At 44.9% G+C, this 22,442-nt stretch overlaps 1 protein-coding gene across 1 annotated transcript in view; it reads left to right on the plus strand.

Moving 5' to 3' along the window:
- angpt2b (angiopoietin 2b) overlaps positions 1-22,442 on the plus strand; it is a 52,222-nt gene that overhangs the window by 27,683 nt on the left and 2,097 nt on the right. Inside the window, exons 6-8 of the mRNA XM_065020122.1 lie at positions 1,297-1,398; positions 10,570-10,736; positions 21,616-21,746. Of these exons, the coding sequence (XP_064876194.1) occupies positions 1,297-1,398; positions 10,570-10,736; positions 21,616-21,746 (400 nt within the window). The remainder of the gene's footprint in view (positions 1-1,296; positions 1,399-10,569; positions 10,737-21,615; positions 21,747-22,442) is intronic.

Here is a 22,442-nt window from a genome sequence, read left to right on the forward strand (position 1 = left end):
AGACCAGAGTTCTTCTAGTGGAGAGAGAGAGAGAGAGAGAGAGAGAGAGAGAGAGAGACCAGAGGTCTTCTAGTAGAGAGAGAGAGAGAGAGAGAGACCAGAGGTCTTCTAGTAGAGAGAGAGAGAGAGAGACCAGAGGTCTTCTAGTGGAGAGAGCGAGAGAGAGAGAGAGACCAGAGGTCTTCTAGTGGAGAGACAGAGAGAGACCAGAGGTCTTCTAGTGGAGAGAGAGAGAGAGAGAGAGAGAGAGAGAGAGAGAGAGCGAGAGACCAGAGTTCTTCTAGTGGAGAGAGAGAGAGAGAGAGAGAGAGAGAGAGAGAGACAGAGAGAGAGAGAGAGACCAGAGGTCTTCTAGTAGAGAGAGAGAGAGAGAGAGAGAGACCAGAGGTCTTCTAGTAGAGAGAGAGAGAGAGAGAGAGACCAGAGGTCTTCTAGTGGAGAGAGCGAGAGAGAGAGAGAGACCAGAGGTCTTCTAGTGGAGAGACAGAGAGAGACCAGAGGTCTTCTAGTGGAGAGAGAGAGAGAGAGAGAGAGAGAGCGAGAGACCAGAGTTCTTCTAGTGGAGAGAGAGAGAGAGAAAGAGAGAGAGAGAGAGAGACCAGAGGTCTTCTAGTAGAGAGAGAGAGAGAGACCAGAGGTCTTCTAGTAGAGAGAGAGAGAGAGAGACCAGAGGTCTTCTAGTGGAGAGACAGAGAGAGACCAGAGGTCTTCTAGTAGAGAGAGAGAGAGAGAGAGAGAGAGAGAGAGACCAGAGTTCTTCTAGTGGAGAGACAGAGAGAGACCAGAGGTCTTCTAGTAGAGAGAGAGAGAGACAGAGAGAGACCAGAGTTCTTCTAGTGGAGAGAGAGAGAGACCATTGAACCATCAATCTGCCTTTCAGACTGTAGACCTATGCTGACTATTGAAACATCAATCTATTTTTAAGATAGCCTGACATTGACATTGATATAGCTGGTAGGAAATGGTTAGATTTGACTCAGGGAATACTGACATTGATTAAGGTACTGTATATTTACAATTTTAACATGCATTCTTGGAGTGCAAGAATCCCAAAAACCTGTTACTGGGATTACCATCTCAATTCATTAACTATTGTATTGCTGTGCCTTTACATATAGCAGATACTCATATAGATGTCATGGGTTTACCTCTACAGGTGTTCTGTAACCAGAAGTGGGTTTACCTCAACAGGTGTTCTGTAACCAGAAGTGGGTTTCCCTGTTCAGGTGTTCTGTAACCAGAAGTGAGTTTACCTCTACAGGTGTTCTGTAACCAGAAGTGAGTTTACCTCTACAGGTGTTCTGTGATATGAAGACGAGAGGTGGAGGCTGGACTGTGCTGCAGCATCGTAGAGACGGAGCCGTGGATTTCCACCGTGGATGGAGGGATTACAAGATGGTATGTTCACTAGAACTTAAATAAAAGATGGTATGTTCACTAGAACTTAAACCCAAGATGGTATGTTCACTAGAACTTAAACACAAGATGGTATGTTCACTAGAACTTAAACCCAAGATGGTATGTTCACTAGAACTTAAACACAAGATGGTATGTTTACTAGAACTTAAACCCAAGATGGTATGTTCACTAGAACTTAAACCCAAAATGGTATGTTCACTAGAACTTAAACCCAAGATGGTATGTTCACTAGAACTTAAACCCAAGATGGTATGTTCACTAGAACTTAAACACAAGATGGTATGTTCACTAGAACTTAAACCCAAGATGGTATGTTCACTAGAACTTAAACCCAAGATGGTATGTTCACTAGAACTTAAACCCAAGATGGTATGTTCACTAGAACTTAAACCCAAGATGGTATGTTCACTAGAACTTAAACCCAAGATGGTATGTTCACTAGAACTTAAACCCAAGATGGTATGTTCACTAGAACTTAAACCCAAAATGGTATGTTCACTAGAACTTACGACAAGATGTCAACCAAGTCTTCTATGGTAGGTCATTGTAAGAGTCCTCTTCTGTAGTATTTCACTGAAATAGTAGTCAGAGGCTGGGTTGTCTAACGCAGACTCTTTCACATTACGTTCATCTCAACACAAGTCTTTTTCTGTGTGTCGTTCAAATATCTAACATCATTTGTTTTAAATAAAGTCAGACTTTTATTTCAGTGTGTTATCGTGGACAATTCTCAGAGTGTATGAGAGAACGTCATTTATTTAGTTTGGGAATCTGTTTTTGTCACAAGACTTCATCCAAAATCAAGATAGCAAAGTCTCTGAATCACAGGTGGGTTGTTATAACAGTTTGTCAGATCAGGGGGGGGGGGGGGGGGGGGGTCAGTGGTCCTGGATTCATCCCTCTGACTAGACAGCAGGTTTCAATCAATCTAAGGCGGGGTGGACGAGAGGTTTGGAGAGGGTTTAGGACTGGGGAGGCGTGGGATACAGACAGATCTGTGATCTGGGATGACCCTGGTTGTTTTGGTAGGCCACCCCGCTTGTTCCTCTATGACACTCCCTGTTGTTGCACCTGCACTCTCTCTGTCCCTCCCTGACGGTGTCCGATCCCTACACACACTCACCACACCACAGGCTCACACAGACAGACAGACAGACAGACAGACAGACAGACAGACAGACAGACAGACAGACAGACAGACAGACATCCCATGTAGAGTACTGGGGGTCCTGAGAGACTAGTTAACAGGACCAGTAGAGATCCCATGTAGAGTACTGGGGGTCCTGAGAGAGACTAGTTAACAGGACCAGTAGAGATCCCATGTAGAGTACTGGGGGTCCTGAGAGAGACTAGTTAACAGGACCAGTAGAGATCCCATGTAGAGTACTGGGGGTCCTAGGGTGACTAGTTAACAGGACCAGTAGAGATCCCATGTAGAGTACTGGGGGTCCTGAGAGACTAGTTAACAGGACCAGTAGAGTACTGGGGGTCCTAGGGTGACTAGTTAACAGGACCAGTAGAGATCCCATGTAGAGTACTGGGGGTCCTGAGAGACTAGTTAACAGGACCAGTAGACTACTGGGGGTCCTGAGAGACTAGTTAACAGGACCAGTAGAGATCCCATGTAGAGAACTGGGGGTCCTAGAGAGACTAGAGAGACTAGTTAACAGGACCAGTAGAGATCCCATGTGGAGTACTGGGGGTCCTGAGAGACTAGTTAACAGGACCAGTAGAGATCCCATGTAGAGTATTGGGGGTCTTAGAGAGACTAGTTAACAGGACCACTAGAGTTCCCATGTAGAGTACTGGGGGTCCTGAGAGACTAGTTAACAGGACCAGTAGAGATCCCATGTAGAGTACTGGGGGTCCTGAGAGACTAGTTAACAGGACCAGTAGAGTACTGGGGGTCCTAGGGTGACTAGTTAACAGGACCAGTAGAGATCCCATGTAGAGTACTGGGGGTCCTGAGAGACTAGTTAACAGGACCACTAGAGATCCCATGTAGAGTACTGGGGGTCCTGAGAGACTAGTTAACAGGACCAGTAGAGTACTGGGGGTCCTGAGAGACTAGTTAACAGGACCAGTAGAGTACTGGGGGTCCTGAGAGACTAGTTAACAGGATGTTAACTGTTTGTCCCAGCTTTAGATCCTGCTGTAGTAGGGAAATCCCAACTGTGTCCCAAATGCCTCCCTTCTCCCTATATAGTGCACTACTTTTAACCAGGGTTCATAGGTGGCCCATAGGACTCAGGTCAAAAGTCGGGCACTATATAGGTAATAGGGTGACACGTTGGACTCAATCGCAATGTTGTCCAATACTCAGCACAAACTGATCTGATGTTCTCGCTGCCGTCAATAGATACACAGAAACGCCACACGGAAGGGAAATTACATCACAGTCTGAGGATACGAGAGACTCTGCTATTGGCTGTTTGATTAAACGCCACACGGAAGGGAAATGACATCACAGTCTCAGGATACGAGAGACTCTGCTTTTGGCTGTTTGATTAAACGAGTTGCCGATTCACTTCCTTCTGCAGCAGAGTTAATTGTTTGGTTTGGAAATGGAATAGTCAAAAATGGATCGTGCCACAAACATGCTTTTTCAATATATTTTTCTCAAGAACAATATTTTCACAAGTGGATGATAAATATTTGGCCCCAGTCAGAGCGTGGGAGTATGGAGTTTTAACGTCAGAGTAAAATCAGGCCTTCTGGACATATAGTAAACGCTCCCAGACCTCATTCTCACATTCACGTAACCAACAAGAACTGACAGACAGAGACCAGGTCAGAGAAATGCAGGGACTAACTGTTTATTTACCTTTATTTTTTTACCTTTATTTAACCAGGCAAGTCAGTTAAGAACAAATTCTTATTTTCAATGACGGCCTAGGAACAGTGGGTTAACTGCCTTGTTCAGGGGCAGAACAACAGATTTGTACCTTGTCAGCTCGGGGGTTTGAACTTGCAACCTTCCGGTTACTAGTCCAACACTCTAACCACTAGGCTACCCTGTATACCGATATACAGGGACTAACGGTCTGTAGGGGGTCAGAGATATACAGGGACTAACGGTCTGTAGTGGGTCAGAGATATACCAGATATACAGGGACTAACTGTCTGTAGGAGGTCAGAGATATACAGGGACTAACAGTCTGTAGTAGGTTAGAGATATACAGGGACTAACGGTCTGTAGGAGGTCAGAGATATACCAGATATACAGGGACTAACGGTCTGTAGGAGGTCAGAGATATACAGGGACTAACGGTCTGTAGTGGGTCAGAGATATACCAGATATACAAGAACTAACGGTCTGTAGTAGGTCAGAGATATACCAGATATACAGGGACTAACTGTCTGTAGTAGGTCAGAGATATACAGGGACTAACGGTCTGTAGGAGGTCAGAGATATACCAGATATACAGGGACTAACTGTCTGTAGTAGGTCAGAGATATACCAGATATACAGGGACTAACGGTCTGTAGGAGGTCAGAGATATACCAGATATACAGGGACTAACGGTCTGTAGGAGGTCAGAGATATACCAGATATACAGGGACTAACGGTCTGTAGGAGGTCAGAGATATACCAGATATACAGGGACTAACAGTCTGTAGTAGGTCAGAGATATACAGGGACTAACGGTCTGTAGGAGGTCAGAGATATACCAGATATACAGGGACTAACGGTCTGTAGTAGGTCAGAGATATACAGGGACTAATGGTCTGTAGGAGGTCAGAGATATACCAGATATACAGGGACTAATGGTCTGTAGGAGGTCAGAGATATACCAGATATACAGGGACTAATGGTCTGTAGGAGGTCAGAGATATACCAGATATACAGGGACTAACGGTCTGTAGTAGGTCAGAGATATACAGGGACTAACGGTCTGTAGTAGGTCAGAGATATACCAGATATACAGGGACTAACGGTCTGTAGTAGGTCAGAGATATACCAGATATACAGGGACTAACGGTCTGTAGGAGGTCAGAGATATACAGGGACTAACGGTCTGTAGGAGGTCAGAGATATACCAGATATACAGGGACTAACGTTCTGTAGGAGGTCAGAGATATACCAGATATACAGGGACTAACTGTCTGTAGTAGGTCAGAGATATACAGGGACTAACGGTCTGTAGCAGGTCAGAGATATACAGCGACTAACTGTCTGTAGTAGGTCAGAGATATACAGGGACTAACGGTCTGTAGGAGGTCAGAGATATACCAGATATACAGGGACTAACTGTCTGTAGTAGGTCAGAGATATACAGGGACTAACGGTCTGTAGGAGGTCAGAGATATACAGGGACTAACTGTCTGTAGGAGGTCAGAGATATACCAGATATACAGGGACTAATGGTCTGTAGGAGGTCAGAGATATACCAGATATACAGGGACTAACGGTCTGTAGGAGGTCAGAGATATACCAGATATACAGGGACTAACGGTCTGTAGGAGGTCAGAGATATACCAGATATACAGGGACTAACGGTCTGTAGGAGGTCAGAGATATACAGGGACTAACTGTCTGTAGGAGGTCAGAGATATACCAGATATACAGGGACTAACGGTCTGTAGTAGGTCAGAGATATACCAGATATACAGGGACTAACGGTCTGTAGGAGGTCAGAGATATACCAGATATACAGGGACTAACGGTCTGTAGGAGGTCAGAGATATACCAGATATACAGGGACTAACGGTCTGTAGGAGGTCAGAGATATACCAGATATACAGGGACTAACGGTCTGTAGGAGGTCAGAGATATACAGGGACTAACGGTCTGTAGGAGGTCAGAGATATACCAGATATACAGGGACTAACTGTCTGTAGGAGGTCAGAGATATACCAGATATACAGGGACTAACGGTCTGTAGGAGGTCAGAGATATACCAGATATACAGGGACTAACTGTCTGTAGGAGGTCAGAGATATACCAGATATACAGTGACTAACGGTCTGTAGGAGGTCAGAGATATACAGGGACTAACTGTCTGTAGGAGGTCAGAGATATACCAGATATACAGGGACTAACGGTCTGTAGTAGGTCAGAGATATACCAGATATACAGGGACTAACGGTCTGTAGGAGGTCAGAGATATACCAGATATACAGGGACTAACGGTCTGTAGGAGGTCAGAGATATACCAGATATACAGGGACTAACGGTCTGTAGGAGGTCAGAGATATACAGGGACTAACGGTCTGTAGGAGGTCAGACATATACCAGATATACAGGGACTAATGGTCTGTAGTAGGTCAGAGATATACAGGGACTAACTGTCTGCAGGAGGTCAGAGATATACCAGATATACAAGGACTAACTGTCTGTAGTAGGTCAGAGATATACAGGGACTAACAGTCTGTAGTAGGTCAGAGATATACAGGGACTAACTGTCTGTAGTAGGTCAGAGATATACCAGATATACAAGGACTAACTGTCTGTAGTAGGTCAGAGATATACAGGGACTAACAGTCTGTAGTAGGTCAGAGATATACAGGGACTAACTGTCTGTAGTAGGTCAGAGATATACCAGATATACAGGGACTAACGGTCTGTAGGAGGTCAGAGATATACCAGATATACAGGGACTAACGGTCTGTAGTGGGTCAGAGATATACCAGATATACAGGGACTAACTGTCTGTAGTAGGTCAGAGATATACAGGGACTAACAGTCTGTAGTAGGTCAGAGATATACAGGGACTAACTGTCTGTAGTAGGTCAGAGATATACCAGATATACAAGGACTAACTGTCTGTAGTAGGTCAGAGATATACAGGGACTAACAGTCTGTAGTAGGTCAGAGATATACAGGGACTAACTGTCTGTAGTAGGTCAGAGATATACCAGATATACAAGGACTAACTGTCTGTAGTAGGTCAGAGATATACAGGGACTAACTGTCTGTAGTAGGTCAGAGATATACCAGATATACAGGGACTAACTGTCTGTAGGAGGTCAGAGATATACCAGATATACAGGGACTAACGGTCTGTAGTAGGTCAGAGATATACCAGATATACAGGGACTAACGGTCTGTAGGAGGTCAGAGATATACAGGGACTAACTGTCTGTAGTAGGTCAGAGATATACCAGATATACAAGGACTAACTGTCTGTAGTAGGTCAGAGATATACAGGGACTAACTGTCTGTAGTAGGTCAGAGATATACCAGATATACAAGGACTAACTGTCTGTAGTAGGTCAGAGATATACCAGATATACAGGGACTAACGGTCTGTAGGAGGTCAGAGATATACAGGGACTAACTGTCTGTAGTAGGTCAGAGATATACCAGATATACAAGGACTAACTGTCTGTAGTAGGTCAGAGATATACAGGGACTAACTGTCTGTAGTAGGTCAGAGATATACCAGATATACAAGGACTAACTGTCTGTAGTAGGTCAGAGATATACCAGATATACAGGGACTAACTGTCTGTAGTAGGTCAGAGATATACAGGGACTAACAGTCTGTAGTAGGTCAGAGATATACAGGGACTAACTGTCTCTAGGAGGTCAGAGATATACCAGATATACAGGGACTAACGGTCTGTAGTAGGTCAGAGATATACCAGATATACAGGGACTAACGGTCTGTAGGAGGTCAGAGATATACCAGATATACAGGGACTAACGGTCTGTAGGAGGTCAGAGATATACCAGATATACAGGGACTAACTGTCTGTAGTAGGTCAGAGATATACAGGGACTAACAGTCTGTAGTAGGTCAGAGATATACAGGGACTAACTGTCTGTAGTAGGTCAGAGATATACCAGATATACAGGGACTAACGGTCTGTAGGAGGTCAGAGATATACCAGATATACAAGGACTAACGGTCTGTAGGAGGTCAGAGATATACCAGATATACAGGGACTAACGGTCTGTAGTAGGTCAGAGATATACCAGATATACAGGGACTAACGGTCTGTAGGAGGTCAGAGATATACCAGATATACAGGGACTAACGGTCTGTAGGAGGTCAGAGATATACCAGATATACAGGGACTAACAGTCTGTAGGAGGTCAGAGATATACCAGATATACAGGGACTAACGGTCTGTAGGAGGTCAGAGATATACCAGATATACAAGGACTAACGGTCTGTAGGAGGTCAGAGATATACCAGATATACAGGGACTAACGGTCTGTAGTAGGTCAGAGATATACCAGATATACAGGGACTAACGGTCTGTAGGAGGTCAGAGATATACCAGATATACAGGGACTAACGGTCTGTAGGAGGTCAGAGATATACCAGATATACAGGGACTAACGGTCTGTAGTAGGTCAGAGATATACCAGATATACAGGGACTAACGGTCTGTAGGAGGTCAGAGATATACAGGGACTAACTGTCTGTAGTAGGTCAGAGATATACCAGATATACAAGGACTAACTGTCTGTAGTAGGTCAGAGATATACAGGGACTAACTGTCTGTAGTAGGTCAGAGATATACCAGATATACAAGGACTAACTGTCTGTAGTAGGTCAGAGATATACCAGATATACAGGGACTAACTGTCTGTAGTAGGTCAGAGATATACAGGGACTAACAGTCTGTAGTAGGTCAGAGATATACAGGGACTAACTGTCTCTAGGAGGTCAGAGATATACCAGATATACAGGGACTAACGGTCTGTAGTAGGTCAGAGATATACCAGATATACAGGGACTAACGGTCTGTAGGAGGTCAGAGATATACCAGATATACAGGGACTAACGGTCTGTAGGAGGTCAGAGATATACCAGATATACAGGGACTAACTGTCTGTAGTAGGTCAGAGATATACAGGGACTAACAGTCTGTAGTAGGTCAGAGATATACAGGGACTAACTGTCTGTAGTAGGTCAGAGATATACCAGATATACAGGGACTAACGGTCTGTAGGAGGTCAGAGATATACCAGATATACAAGGACTAACGGTCTGTAGGAGGTCAGAGATATACCAGATATACAGGGACTAACGGTCTGTAGTAGGTCAGAGATATACCAGATATACAGGGACTAACGGTCTGTAGGAGGTCAGAGATATACCAGATATACAGGGACTAACGGTCTGTAGGAGGTCAGAGATATACCAGATATACAGGGACTAACAGTCTGTAGGAGGTCAGAGATATACCAGATATACAGGGACTAACGGTCTGTAGGAGGTCAGAGATATACCAGATATACAAGGACTAACGGTCTGTAGGAGGTCAGAGATATACCAGATATACAGGGACTAACGGTCTGTAGTAGGTCAGAGATATACCAGATATACAGGGACTAACGGTCTGTAGGAGGTCAGAGATATACCAGATATACAGGGACTAACGGTCTGTAGGAGGTCAGAGATATACCAGATATACAGGGACTAACGGTCTGTAGGAGGTCAGAGATATACCAGATATACAGGGACTAACGGTCTGTAGGAGGTCAGAGATATACCAGATATACAGGGACTAACAGTCTGTAGGAGGTCAGAGATATACCAGATATACAGGGACTAACGGTCTGTAGGAGGTCAGAGATATACCAGATATACAAGGACTAACGGTCTGTAGGAGGTCAGAGATATACCAGATATACAGGGACTAACGGTCTGTAGTAGGTCAGAGATATACCAGATATACAGGGACTAACGGTCTGTAGTAGGTCAGAGATATACCAGATATACAGGGACTAACGGTCTGTAGGAGGTCAGAGATATACCAGATATACAGGGACTAACGGTCTGTAGGAGGTCAGAGATATACCAGATATACAGGGACTAACTGTCTGTAGGAGGTCAGAGATATACCAGATATACAGGGACTAACGGTCTGTAGGAGGTCAGAGATATACAGGGACTAACGGTCTGTAGGAGGTCAGAGATATACCAGATATACAAGGACTAACGGTCTGTAGGAGGTCAGAGAGGGATTGTCAGAAGTTATCAAGTTATTAACATTTGCTCATTCACTTTCCTCAGTCAAAATAATCTGTTTACTCATAATAACCCTCATGTCTCTTCATCTCTCTCAACGGTAGAATGACATTTACATCTTAACACATCTCTGTTGATGTCATCTGTGCCCTCGGAAGCGATATGAGTCATATGACCCTTCATTCAGTTTGTCCTCTTTCACTAACCGTACCCTTTGCAGGGTTTCGGGGATCCCTCGGGAGAGTACTGGGCAGGAAATGACCTCATCCATCTGCTGACCAGCTCCCAGGAGTACAGTCTCCAGGTGCAGCTGAAGGACGACGAGGGGAACGAGGCCTACTCCCACTACGATCACTTCTATATAGACGCAGAGGACAAAAACTACAGGTACCAGCATGCAATGCTCCCATTACGATCACTTCTATATGGATGCAGTGGACAAAAACTACAGATACCAGCATGCATTGCACCATCCCAAAGCAGGGAAGGCTGAGAGTCAAATCAAATCAAATATTATTTGTCACATGTTTCAAAAACCACCTGTGTGGACGAACAGTGAAATGCTGACCTCCCAACAATGCAGAGAGAAAGAAAAGGAAAATAATAACCAAGGAATAAATACATTTTAGAGTAATGAGAACTTGGCTATTTACAACATCTACTTGTACTGTAGGTAGGGGTAAATGATAGATAATAGACAGTAACAGCAGTATACTGTAGGTAGGGGTAGAGGATAGATAATAGACAGTAACAGCAGTATACTGTAGGTAGGATAGATAATAGACAGGAACAGCAGTATACTGTAGGTAGGGGTAAAGGATAGATAATAGACAGTAATAGCAGTATACTGTAGGTAGGGGTAAAGGATAGATAATAGACAGTAACAGCAGTATACTGTAGGTAGGGGTAAAGGATAGATAATAGACAGTAGCAGCAGTATACTGTAGGTAGGGGTAAAGGATAGATAATAGACAGTAGCAGCAGTATACTGTAGGTAGGGGTAAAGGATAGATAATAGACAGTAACAGCAGTATACTGTAGTTAGGGGTAAAGGATAGATAATAGACAGTAACAGCAGTATACGGTAGGTAGGGGTAAAGGATAGATAATAGACAGTAACAGCAGTATACTGTAGGTAGGATAGATAATAGACAGTAACAGCAGTATACTGTAGGTAGGATAGATAATAGACAGTAACAGCAGTATACTGTAGGTAGGGGTAAAGGATAGATAATAGACAGTAACAGCAGTATACTGTAGGTAGGGGTAAAGGATAGATAATAGACAGTAACAGCAGTATACTGTAGGTAGGGGTAAAGGATAGATAATAGACAGTAACAGCAGTATACTGTAGGTAGGGGTAAATGATAGACAATAGACAGTAACATCAGTATACTGTAGGTAGGGGTAAAGGATAGATAATAGACAGTAACAGCAGTATACGGTAGGTAGGGGTAAAGGATAGATAATAGACAGTAACAGCAGTATACTGTAGGTAGGGGTAAAGGATAGATAATAGACAGTAACAGCAATATACTGTAGGTAGGGGTAAATGATAGATAATAGACAGTAACAGCAGTATACTGTAGGTAGGATAGATAATAGACAGTAACAGCAGTATACTGTAGGTAGGATAGATAATAGACAGTAACAGCAGTATACTGTAGGTAGGGGTAAAGGATAGATAATAGACAGTAACAGCAGTATACTGTAGGTAGGATAGATAATAGACAGTAACAGCAGTATACTGTAGGTAGGGGTAAAGGATAGATAATAGACAGTAACAGCAGTATACTGTAAGTAGGGGTAAAGGATAGATAATAGACAGTAACAGCAGTATACTGTAGGGGTAAAGGATAGATAATAGACAGTAACAGCAGTATACTGTAGGTAGGGGTAAAGGATAGATAATAGACAGTAACAGCAGTATACTGTAGGTAGGGGTAAAGGATAGATAATAGACAGTAACAGCAGTATACTGTAGGTAGGGGTAAAGGATAGATAATAGACAGTACCAGCAGTATACTGTAGTTAGGGGTAAAGGATAGATAATAGACAGTAACAGCAGTATACTGTAGGTAGGATAGATAATAGACAGTAACAGCAGTATACTGTAGGTAGGATAGATAATAGACAGTAACAGCAGTATACTGTAGGTAGGGGTAAAGGATAGATAATAGACAGTAACAGCAGTATACTGTAAGTAGGGGTAAAGGATAGATAATAGACAGTAACAGCAGTATACTGTAGGTAGGATAGATAATAGACAGTAACAGCAGTATACTGTAGGTAGGGGTAAAGGATAGATAATAGACAGTAACAGCAGTATACTGTAGGTAGGATAGATAATAGACAGTAACAGCAGTATACTGTAGGTAGGGGTAAAGGATAGATAATAGACAGTAACAGCAGTATACTGTAGGTAGGGGTAAAGGATAGATAATAGACAGTAACAGCAGTATACTGTAGGTAGGGGTAAAGGATAGATAATAGACAGTAACAGCAGTATACTGTAGGTAGGGGTAAAGGATAGATAATAGACAGTAACAGCAGTATACTGTAAGTAGGGGTAAAGGATAGATAATAGACAGTAACAGCAGTATACTGTAGGGGTAAAGGATAGATAATAGACAGTAACAGCAGTATACTGTAGGTAGGGGTAAAGGATAGATAATAGACAGTAACAGCAGTATACTGTAGGTAGGGGTAAATGATAGATAATAGACAGTAACAGCAGTATACTGTAGGTAGGGGTAAAGGATAGATAATAGACAGTAACAGCAGTATACTGTAGGTAGGATAGATAATAGACAGTAACAGCAGTATACTGTAGGTAGGGGTAAAGGATAGATAATAGACAGTAACAGCAGTATACTGTAGGTAGGGGTAAAGGATAGATAATAGACAGTAACAGCAGTATACTGTAGGTAGGGGTAAAGGATAGATAATAGACAGTACCAGCAGTATACTGTAGTTAGGGGTAAAGGATAGATAATAGACAGTAACAGCAGTATACTGTAGGTAGGATAGATAATAGACAGTAACAGCAGTATACTGTAGGTAGGGGTAAAGGATAGATAATAGACAGTAACAGCAGTATACTGTAGGTAGGATAGATAATAGACAGTAACAGCAGTATACTGTAGGTAGGATAGATAATAGACAGTAACAGCAGTATACTGTAGGTAGGATAGATAATAGACAGTAACAGCAGTATACTGTAGGTAGGGGTAAAGGATAGATAATAGACAGTACCAGCAGTATACTGTAGGTAGGGGTAAAGGATAGATAATAGACAGTAACAGCAGTATACTGTAGGTAGGGGTAAAGGATAGATAATAGACAGTAACAGCAGTATACTGTAGGTAGGGGTAAAGGATAGATAATAGACAGTAACAGCAGTATACTGTAGGTAGGATAGATAATAGACAGTAACAGCAGTATACTGTAGGTAGGGGTAAATGATAGATAATAGACAGTAGCAGCAGTATACTGTAGGTAGGGGTAAAGGATAGATAATAGACAGTAACAGCAGTATACTGTAGGTAGGATAGATAATAGACAGTAACAGCAGTATACTGTAGGTAGGGGTAAAGGATAGATAATAGACAGTAACAGCAGTATACTGTAGGTAGGGGTAAAGGATAGATAATAGACAGTAACAGCAGTATACTGTAGGTAGGGGTAAAGGATAGATAATAGACAGTAACAGCAGTATACTGTAGGTAGGGGTAAAGGATATATAATAGACAGTAACAGCAGTATACTGTAGGTAGGGGTAAAGGATAGATAATAGACAGTAACAGCAGTATACTGTAGGTAGGGGTAAATGATAGATAATAGACAGTAACAGCAGTATACTGTAGGTAGGGTTAAAGGATAGATAATAGACAGTAACAGCAGTATACTGTAGGTAGGGGTAAAGGATAGATAATAGACAGTAACAGCAGCATATGTGATGAGTCAAAAGAGTCAATGCAGGTAGACTAGGTAGCTATTGGTTAACTAACTATTTATCAGTCTTGTTTATCAGTCTTATGGCTTGGGGGTAGACGCTGTTCAGGGTCCTGTTGGTTCCAGACTTGGTGCATCGGTACTGCTTGCTGTGTTGTAGCAGAGAGAACAGTCTATGGTTTGGGGGGTAGACGCTGTTCAGGGTCCTGTTGGTTCCAGACTTGGTGCATCGGTACTGCTTGCTGTGTTGTAGCAGAGAGAACAGTCTATGGTTTGGGGGTAGAAGTTGGTCAGGGTCCTGTTGGTTCCAGACTTGGTGCATCGGTACTGCTTGCTGTGTGGTAGCAGAGAGAACAGTCTATGCTTTGGGGGTAGAAGTTGGTCAGGGTCCTGTTGGTTCCAGACTTGGTGCATCGGTACTGCTTGCTGTGTGGTAGCAGAGAGAACAGTCTATGGTTTGGGGGTAGATGCTGGTCAGGGTCCTGTTGGTTCCAGACTTGGTGCATCGGTACTGCTTGCTGTGTGGTAACAGAGAGAACAGTCTATGGTTTGGGGGTAGAAGTTGGTCAGGGTCCTGTTGGTTCCAGACTTGGTGCATCGGTACTGCTTGCTGTGTGGTAGCAGAGAGAACAGTCTATGGTTTGGGGGGTAGAAGTTGGTCAGGGTCCTGTTGGTTCCAGACTTGGTGCATCGGTACTGCTTGCTGTGTGGTAGCAGAGAGAACAGTCTATAACGTGAGGTCGGATTGGGGGTTCATAGGGAACGAAGTCCATATATCTTACACCATATATCTTATATCTCACTTACACTAAGTGAGATTTTATCCTCAATCAGTCTTACTATTGTGTTAAAACTCTTCTGACATGTTAAGCTCTTAGAGCCACGTCTCAATCAGATCCGAATCAGTAAACTAAGTGGAAGTAACCCTGATTCTAGGGAGAGTTTGGTAAATAGTTGTGTTTCTGAAAGGCATATATGACCGGAGGTAATTGAATGAACCTGTAACCCTGGCAAATCATCCAGCACTTTAACTGAGTACTTCTCTTCCTTATCGCCGGGTTGAAAGTAAAAGGACGAAAGAGTAGATCATGTGATCTGTCTAGAAAAATTTGATGGAGTGTTTGAAAAAGGCTGGAGGTATTTGACACAGTCTTTGTGACGAGTAACAACGTTACCTAGACATTTAGATCCAGGATTATCCTTAAATTACCTAAAATCCTACAAAGTTACCTAGACATTTAGATCCAGGATTATCCTTAAATTACCTAAAATCCTACAAAGTTACCTAGACATTTAGATCCAGGATTATCCTTAAATTACCTAAAATCCTACAAAGTTACCTAGACATTTAGATCCAGGATTATCCTTAAATTACCTAAAATCCTACAACGTTACCTAGACATTTAGATCCAGGATTATCCTTAAATTACCTAAAATCCTACAACGTTACCTAGACATTTAGATCCAGGATTATCCTTAAATTACCTAAAATCCTACAACGTTACCTAGACATTTAGATCCAGGATTATCCTTAAATTACCTAAAATCCTACAAAGTTACCTAGACATTTAGATCCAGGACCATCCTTATTAAATGACCTAAAATCCTCAGTGTGTTGGCGTTGTATTCATCCTCCTCTGTGTGTGACAAGCCCCCTGAATGGTGCTGGTGTTGGTGAGTTGTCAGACCTGTTGCCAACCTCTGCTGAGCAGCACTCCATCTCACCTCGTTGAGTATGTGCTAGGTACACTATCATGCTGAGAACACTGGCTCTCTGCTGGTTTTCCTCTCCAGGGTTGGGTTCATTTAGGGACCTCCCCAGCCAGAGGCCTGTGGTGCTAGGCTTTTACCCAGTCAATGCAGCCCCTACTCGGCCAAGGCATCCCCTTCTCAAGCTTTCTCTTGTCAATAAAACCGCTTCTCAAGCTTTATCTGGCTAATTCAACCTCTTCTCAAGCTTTCTCTGGCTAATTCAACCTCTTCTCAAGCTTTCTCTGGCTAATTCAACCTCTTCTCAAGCTTTCTCAGGCTAATTCAACCTCTTCTCAAGCTTTATCTGGCTAATTCAACCTCTTCTCAAGCTTTATCTGGCTAATTCAACCTCTTCTCAAGCTTTCTCTGGCTAATTCAACCTCTTCTCAAGCTTTCTCTGGCTAATTCAACCTCTTCTCAAGCTTTCTCTGGCTAATTCAACCTCTTCTCAAGCTTTCTCTGGCTAATTCAACCTCTTCTCAAGCTTTCTCTGGCTAATTCAACCTCTTCTCAAGCTTTCTCAGGCTAATTCAACCTCTTCTCAAGCTTTCTCTGGCCAGTAAAACCTATTCTCTAGCCTTCTCCATACAAGGCAACCCCTTATCCATATGCAACCCCTGCTCTGGACCAGTCCGGCCACCCAATTACTCCAACCTCTTCCAACCATCCAACCAAGGAAGGCACCCAACCCTTCCCCCAGTGTTTCCAGGCCAAAGCAGCATCTTCTCCAGACCCCTCTCCCAAATGTTCCCTGTAACTAAGGCAGTCAGACCCATAGCCAGCCCCCTCTCCCAAATGTTCCCTGTAACTAAGGCAGTCAGACCCCTAGCCAGCCCCCTCTCCCAAATGTTCCCTGTAACTAAGGCATTCAGACCCATAACCAGCCCCCTCTACCATCGGTAGCTAAGGCAGTCAGCCCCATAGCCAGCCCCCTCTACCATCGGTAGCTAAGGCAATCAGACCCATAGCCAGCCCCCTCTACCATCTGTCCCTGTAACTAAGGCAGTCAGACCCATAGCCAGCCCCCTCTACCATCGGTAGCTATGGCAATCAGACCCATAGCCAGCCCCCTCTACCATCTGTCCCTGTAACTAAGGCAGTCAGACCCATAGCCAGCCCCCTCTACCATCGGTAGCTAAGGCAGTCTCATATCCATAGCCAGCCCCCTCTCCCATCTGTCCCTGTAACTAAGGCAGTCAGACCCATAGCCAGCCCCCTCTACCATCGGTAGCTAAGGCAGTCTCATATCCATAGCCAGCCCCCTCTCCCATCTGTCCCTGTAACTAAGGCAGTCCGACCCATAGCCAGACCCCTCTACCATCGGTAGCTAAGGCAGTCTCATATCCAAAGCCAGCCCCCTCTCCCATCTGTCCCTGTAACTAAGGCAGTCAGACCCATAGCCAGCCCTCTCTACCATCGGTAGCTAAGGCAGTCTCATATCCATAGCCAGCCCCCTCTCCCATCTGTTCCTGTAACTAAGGCAGTCAGACCCATAGCCAGAGGGGAGGAGTCAGGCAGTTAGACCCAGAGGGGAGGAGGAAGAGGAAAGGGAGGAGGAAGAGGAAGAGGAGAGAGAGGAGGAGGAGAGGGAGGAGGGAGGAAGAGAATGAGAGGAGGAGGAGAGGGAGGAGGAGAGAAGGAGGAGAGGGAGGAGGGAGGGAGAGGAGGGGGAGAGGGAGGAGGAAAGGAGGAGGAGAGGGAGGAGGGAGGAAGGAAGATCCAGGATTATCCTTAAATTACCTCAAATCCAAGGAGGGAGGAAGAGGAGAGGGAGGAGCAGAGGAGGAGGAGAATGAGGAGTCCTTAGAGGTAGGTGTTTAGTCCCAGAGTCCTTAGCTTAGTGATGAGCTTGGAGGGCACTATGGTGTTGAACGCTGAGCTGTAGTCAATGCACAGCATTCTCATGTAGGTGTTCCTTTTGTCCAGGTGGGAAAGGGCAGTGTGGAGTGCAATAGAGATTGCGTCATCTGTGGATCTGTTGGGGCGGTATGTAAATTGGAGTGGATACAGGGTGTCTGGGATGATGGTGTTGTGATGAGTAATGGCGTTACCTAGACATTTAGATCCAGGATTATCCTTAAATTACCTAAAATCCTACAAAGTTACCTAGACATTTAGATCCAGGACCATTCTTATTAAATGACCTAAAATCCTCAGTGTGTTGGCGCTGTATTCATCCTCCTCTGTGTGTGACAAGCCCCCTGAATGGTGCTGGTGTTGGTGAGCTGTCAGACCTGTTGCCAACCTCTGCTGAGCAGCACTCCATCTCACCTCGTTGAGTATGTGCTAGGTACACTATCATGCTGAGAACACTGGCTCTCTGCTGGTTTTCCTCTCCAGGGTTGGGTTCATTTAGGGACCTCCCCAGCCAGAGGCCTGTGGTGCTGTAGTCAATGAACAGCATTCTCATGTAGGTGTTCCTTTTGTCCAGGTGGGAAAGGGCAGCGTGGAGTGCAATAGAGATTGCGTCATCTGTGGATTTGTTGGGGCGGTATGTAAATTGGAGTAGATACAGGGTGTCTGGGTTGATGGTGTTGATGTGAGCCATGACCAGCCTTTCAAAGCATTTCATGCTACATATGTGAGTGCTACAGGACAATAGCCATTTAGGCAGGTTACTTTTGCATTCTTGGACACGGATTATGGTGGTTTGCTTGAAACATGTAGGTATTACATACTGGGTCAGGGAGAGGACGAAAATGTCAGTGAAGACCAGCCGGTCAGCGCATGTTCTGAGTACATGTGCTGGTTGCCCTAGGGCCTTGTGAATGTTAACCTGTTTAAAGGGCTTACTCACATCAGTGATCACACAGTCGTCCGGAATGGCTGGTGCTGTTATGCATGGTTCAGTGTTGCTTGCCTCGGAAGTAAGCATAGAAGGCATTTATCTCATCTGGTCGGCTCACGTCACTGGGCAGCTCACGGCTGGGTTTCCCTTTCTACACCATGATAGTTTGCAAGCCCTGCCACATCCGTCGAGTGTCAGAACAAGTGGATTCAAATGATTGATTCTTTGCCTGTTTGATGGTTCGTCAAAGGGCGTCAAAGGGTGTAGATGTATTATTATTATTATAATTGTTCAGATTAGTCTCCTGTTCCTTGAAAGCAGCAGCTCAAGCCTTTAGATCAGTGCGGATGAATCCCAGAACATATTCCAGTCTGTGCTAGCGAAACAGTCCTGTAGCTTAGCAACAATTTCATCGGACCACTTCTGTATTGAGCGTATCACTGGTACTTCCTGTTTGAGATTTTTGTTTGTAACGCAGGAATCAGGAGGATAAAGTTATGGTCAGATTTGCCAAATGGAGGATGAGGGAGAGCTTTGTATGTGGAGTAAAGGTAGTCTAAAATAAGCTTCGATCTCCAGCCCATCAGACTGTTAAACAGTCTCCACTAGCCGACCTCTTCCTTTTCCCATCTCCAGTCTCCACTAGCCGACCTCTTCCTTTTCCCATCTCCAGTCTCCACTAGCCGACCTCTTCCTATTCCCATCTCCAGTCTCCACTAGCCGACCTCTTCCTTTTCCCATCTCCAGTCTCCACTAGCCGACCTCTTCCTATTCCCATCTCCAGTCTCTACTAGCCGACCTCTTCCTTTTCCCATCTCCAGCCTCCACTAGCCGACCTCTTCCTATTCCCATCTCCAGTCTCTACTAGCCGACCTCTTCCTTTTCTCATCTCCAGCCTATCAGACTGTTAAACAGTCTCTACTAGCCGACCTCTTCCTTTTCCCATCTCCAGCCTCCACTAGCCGGCCTCTTCCTTTTCCCATCTCCAGCCTCCACTAGCCGACCTCTTCCTTTTCCCATCTCCAGCCCATCAGACTGTTAAACAGTCTCCACTAGCCGACCTCTTCCTTTTCCCATCTCCAGTCTCCACTAGCCGACCTCTTCCTTTTCCCATCTCCAGTCTCCACTAGCCGACCTCTTCCTTTGCCCATCTCCAGTCTCCACTAGCCGACCTCTTCCTTTTCCCATCTCCAGTCTCCACTAGCCGACCTCTTCCTATTCCCATCTCCAGTCTCTACTAGCCGACCTCTTCCTTTTCCCATCTCCAGCCTCCACTAGCCGACCTCTTCCTATTCCCATCTCCAGTCTCTACTAGCCGACCTCTTCCTTTTCTCATCTCCAGCCTATCAGACTGTTAAACAGTCTCTACTAGCCGACCTCTTCCTTTTCCCATCTCCAGCCTCCACTAGCCGACCTCTTCCTTTTCCCATCTCCAGTCTCTACTAGCCGACCTCTTCCTATTCCCATCTCCAGTCTCCACTAGCCGACCTCTTCCTTTTCCCATCTCCAGTCTCTACTAGCCGACCTCTTCCTTTTCCCATCTCCAGTCTCTACTAGCCGACCTCTTCCTTTTCCCATCTCCAGTCTCCACTAGCCGACCTCTTCCTTTTCCCATCTCCAGTCTCTACTAGCCGACCTCTTCCTTTTCCCATCTCCAGTCTCTACTAGCCGACCTCTTCCTTTTCCCATCTCCAGCCTCCACTAGCCGACCTCTTCCTATTCCCATCTCCAGTCTCTACTAGCCGACCTCTTCCTTTTCCCATCTCCAGCCTCCACTAGCCAACCTCTTCCTATTCCCATCTCCAGTCTCTACTAGCCGACCTCTTCCTTTTCCCATCTCCAGTCTCCACTAGCCGACCTCTTCCTTTTCCCATCTCCAGTCTCCACTAGCCGACCTCTTCCTTTTCCCATCTCCAGTCTCCACTAGCCGACCTCTTCCTTTTCCCATCTCCAGCCTATCAGACTGTTAAACAGTCTCTACTAGCCGACCTCTTCCTTTTCCCATCACCAGTCTCTACTAGCCGACCTCTTCCTTTGCCCATCTCCAGTCTCCACTAGCCGACCTCTTCCTTTTTCCATCTCCAGTCTCCACTAGCCGACCTCTTCCTTTTCTCATCTCCAGCCTATCAGACTGTTAAACAGTCTCCACTAGCCGACCTCTTCCTTTTCCCATCTCCAGTCTCCACTAGCCGACCTCTTCCTTTTCCCATCTCCAGCCCATCAGACTGTTAAACAGTCTCCACTAGCCGACCTCTTCCTTTTCCCATCTCCAGCCCATCAGACTGTTAAACAGTCTCCACTAGGCGACCTCTTCCTTTTCCCATCTCCAGCCCATCAGACTGTTAAACAGTCTCCACTAGGCGACCTCTTCCTTTTCTCATCTCCAGCCCATCAGACTGTTAAACAGTCTCCACTAGCCGGGCCTCCGCCAAGTACCCTGACCTGAACCTTAACCACTTTTCTAGCCGGCCTCCACCCGGTACTCTACCCTGCACCTTAGAGACTGCTGCCCTATGCACATAGAGTCATGGAACATTGGTCACTTTAATCCTGTTTACATACTGTTTTACCCATTTTATATGTATATACTGTATTCTAGTCATGGCTCAAACTTGTTGGTATTACAAAGCTGTTGGAGCTAGAAACACAAGCATTTAGCTGCACCTATGATAACATCTGCAAATATGTGTAGGCTTTGATTTGAACTGACTTAATCTGGGTCTGGAAAACGCGCCCTATGTGTTGACAGTTCTGGTCCGTTCCCTCTTCCAGTCTCCATGCCCAGGGGTTCAGTGGTACCGCTGGTCGCACCAGTAGTCTGACCCAGCATGGGACCCAGTTCAGCACCAAGGACCGAGACAACGACCGCTGCTCCTGCAAGTGTGCTCAGATGTCTTCTGGAGGTATTCAGATCCCTGTTTCATCTTTCCCTACTTTCTATCTTTCTTCTCACTTCCTGTTTCATCTTTCTCTTTTTCCCTACGTTCTATCTTTCCTCTCACTTCCTGTTTCATCTTTCTCTCTTTCCCTACGTTCTATCTTTCCTCTCACTTCCTGTTTCATCTTTCTCTCTTTCCCTACGTTCTATCTATCTTTCCTCTCACTTTATTTTCATCACTTCCTGTTTCCATCCTCATGTAAAGTAGTACATGAACCTACATGAAATCACTTTTTTTATGACGTTTGACGCTTTGACCACACTACCTGCTTTTTCCTCTTTGTTCCATTCTCTATCCACTAGGTCCTGACCTCTAACCCCTGACCTCTGCCCTCTCCACTAGGTCCTGACCTCTGCCCTCTCCACTAGTTCTGTGGTTTCGGGCACGTGGTCCCTCTGCTATCTCTGTGGTCCTCAAACCACCTACCCAAACCACTGTGGCCCTCTCTCTTCCTGACACCTGACCTCTAACCCGTGACCTCTCCACTAGGTTGGTGGTTTGAGGCGTGTGGTCCCTCTGCCCTTTCTCTCTTCCTGACCCCTGACCTCTAATCCCTGACCTCTTACCTCTCCACTAGGTTGGTGGTTTGAGGCATGTGGTCCCTCTGCCCTTTCTCTCTTCCTGACCCCTGACCTCTAATCCCTGACCTCTTACCTCTCC

Source organism: Oncorhynchus nerka, linkage group LG7 (assembly GCF_034236695.1).
Source record: "Oncorhynchus nerka isolate Pitt River linkage group LG7, Oner_Uvic_2.0, whole genome shotgun sequence".
NCBI lineage: Eukaryota > Metazoa > Chordata > Actinopteri > Salmoniformes > Salmonidae > Oncorhynchus > Oncorhynchus nerka.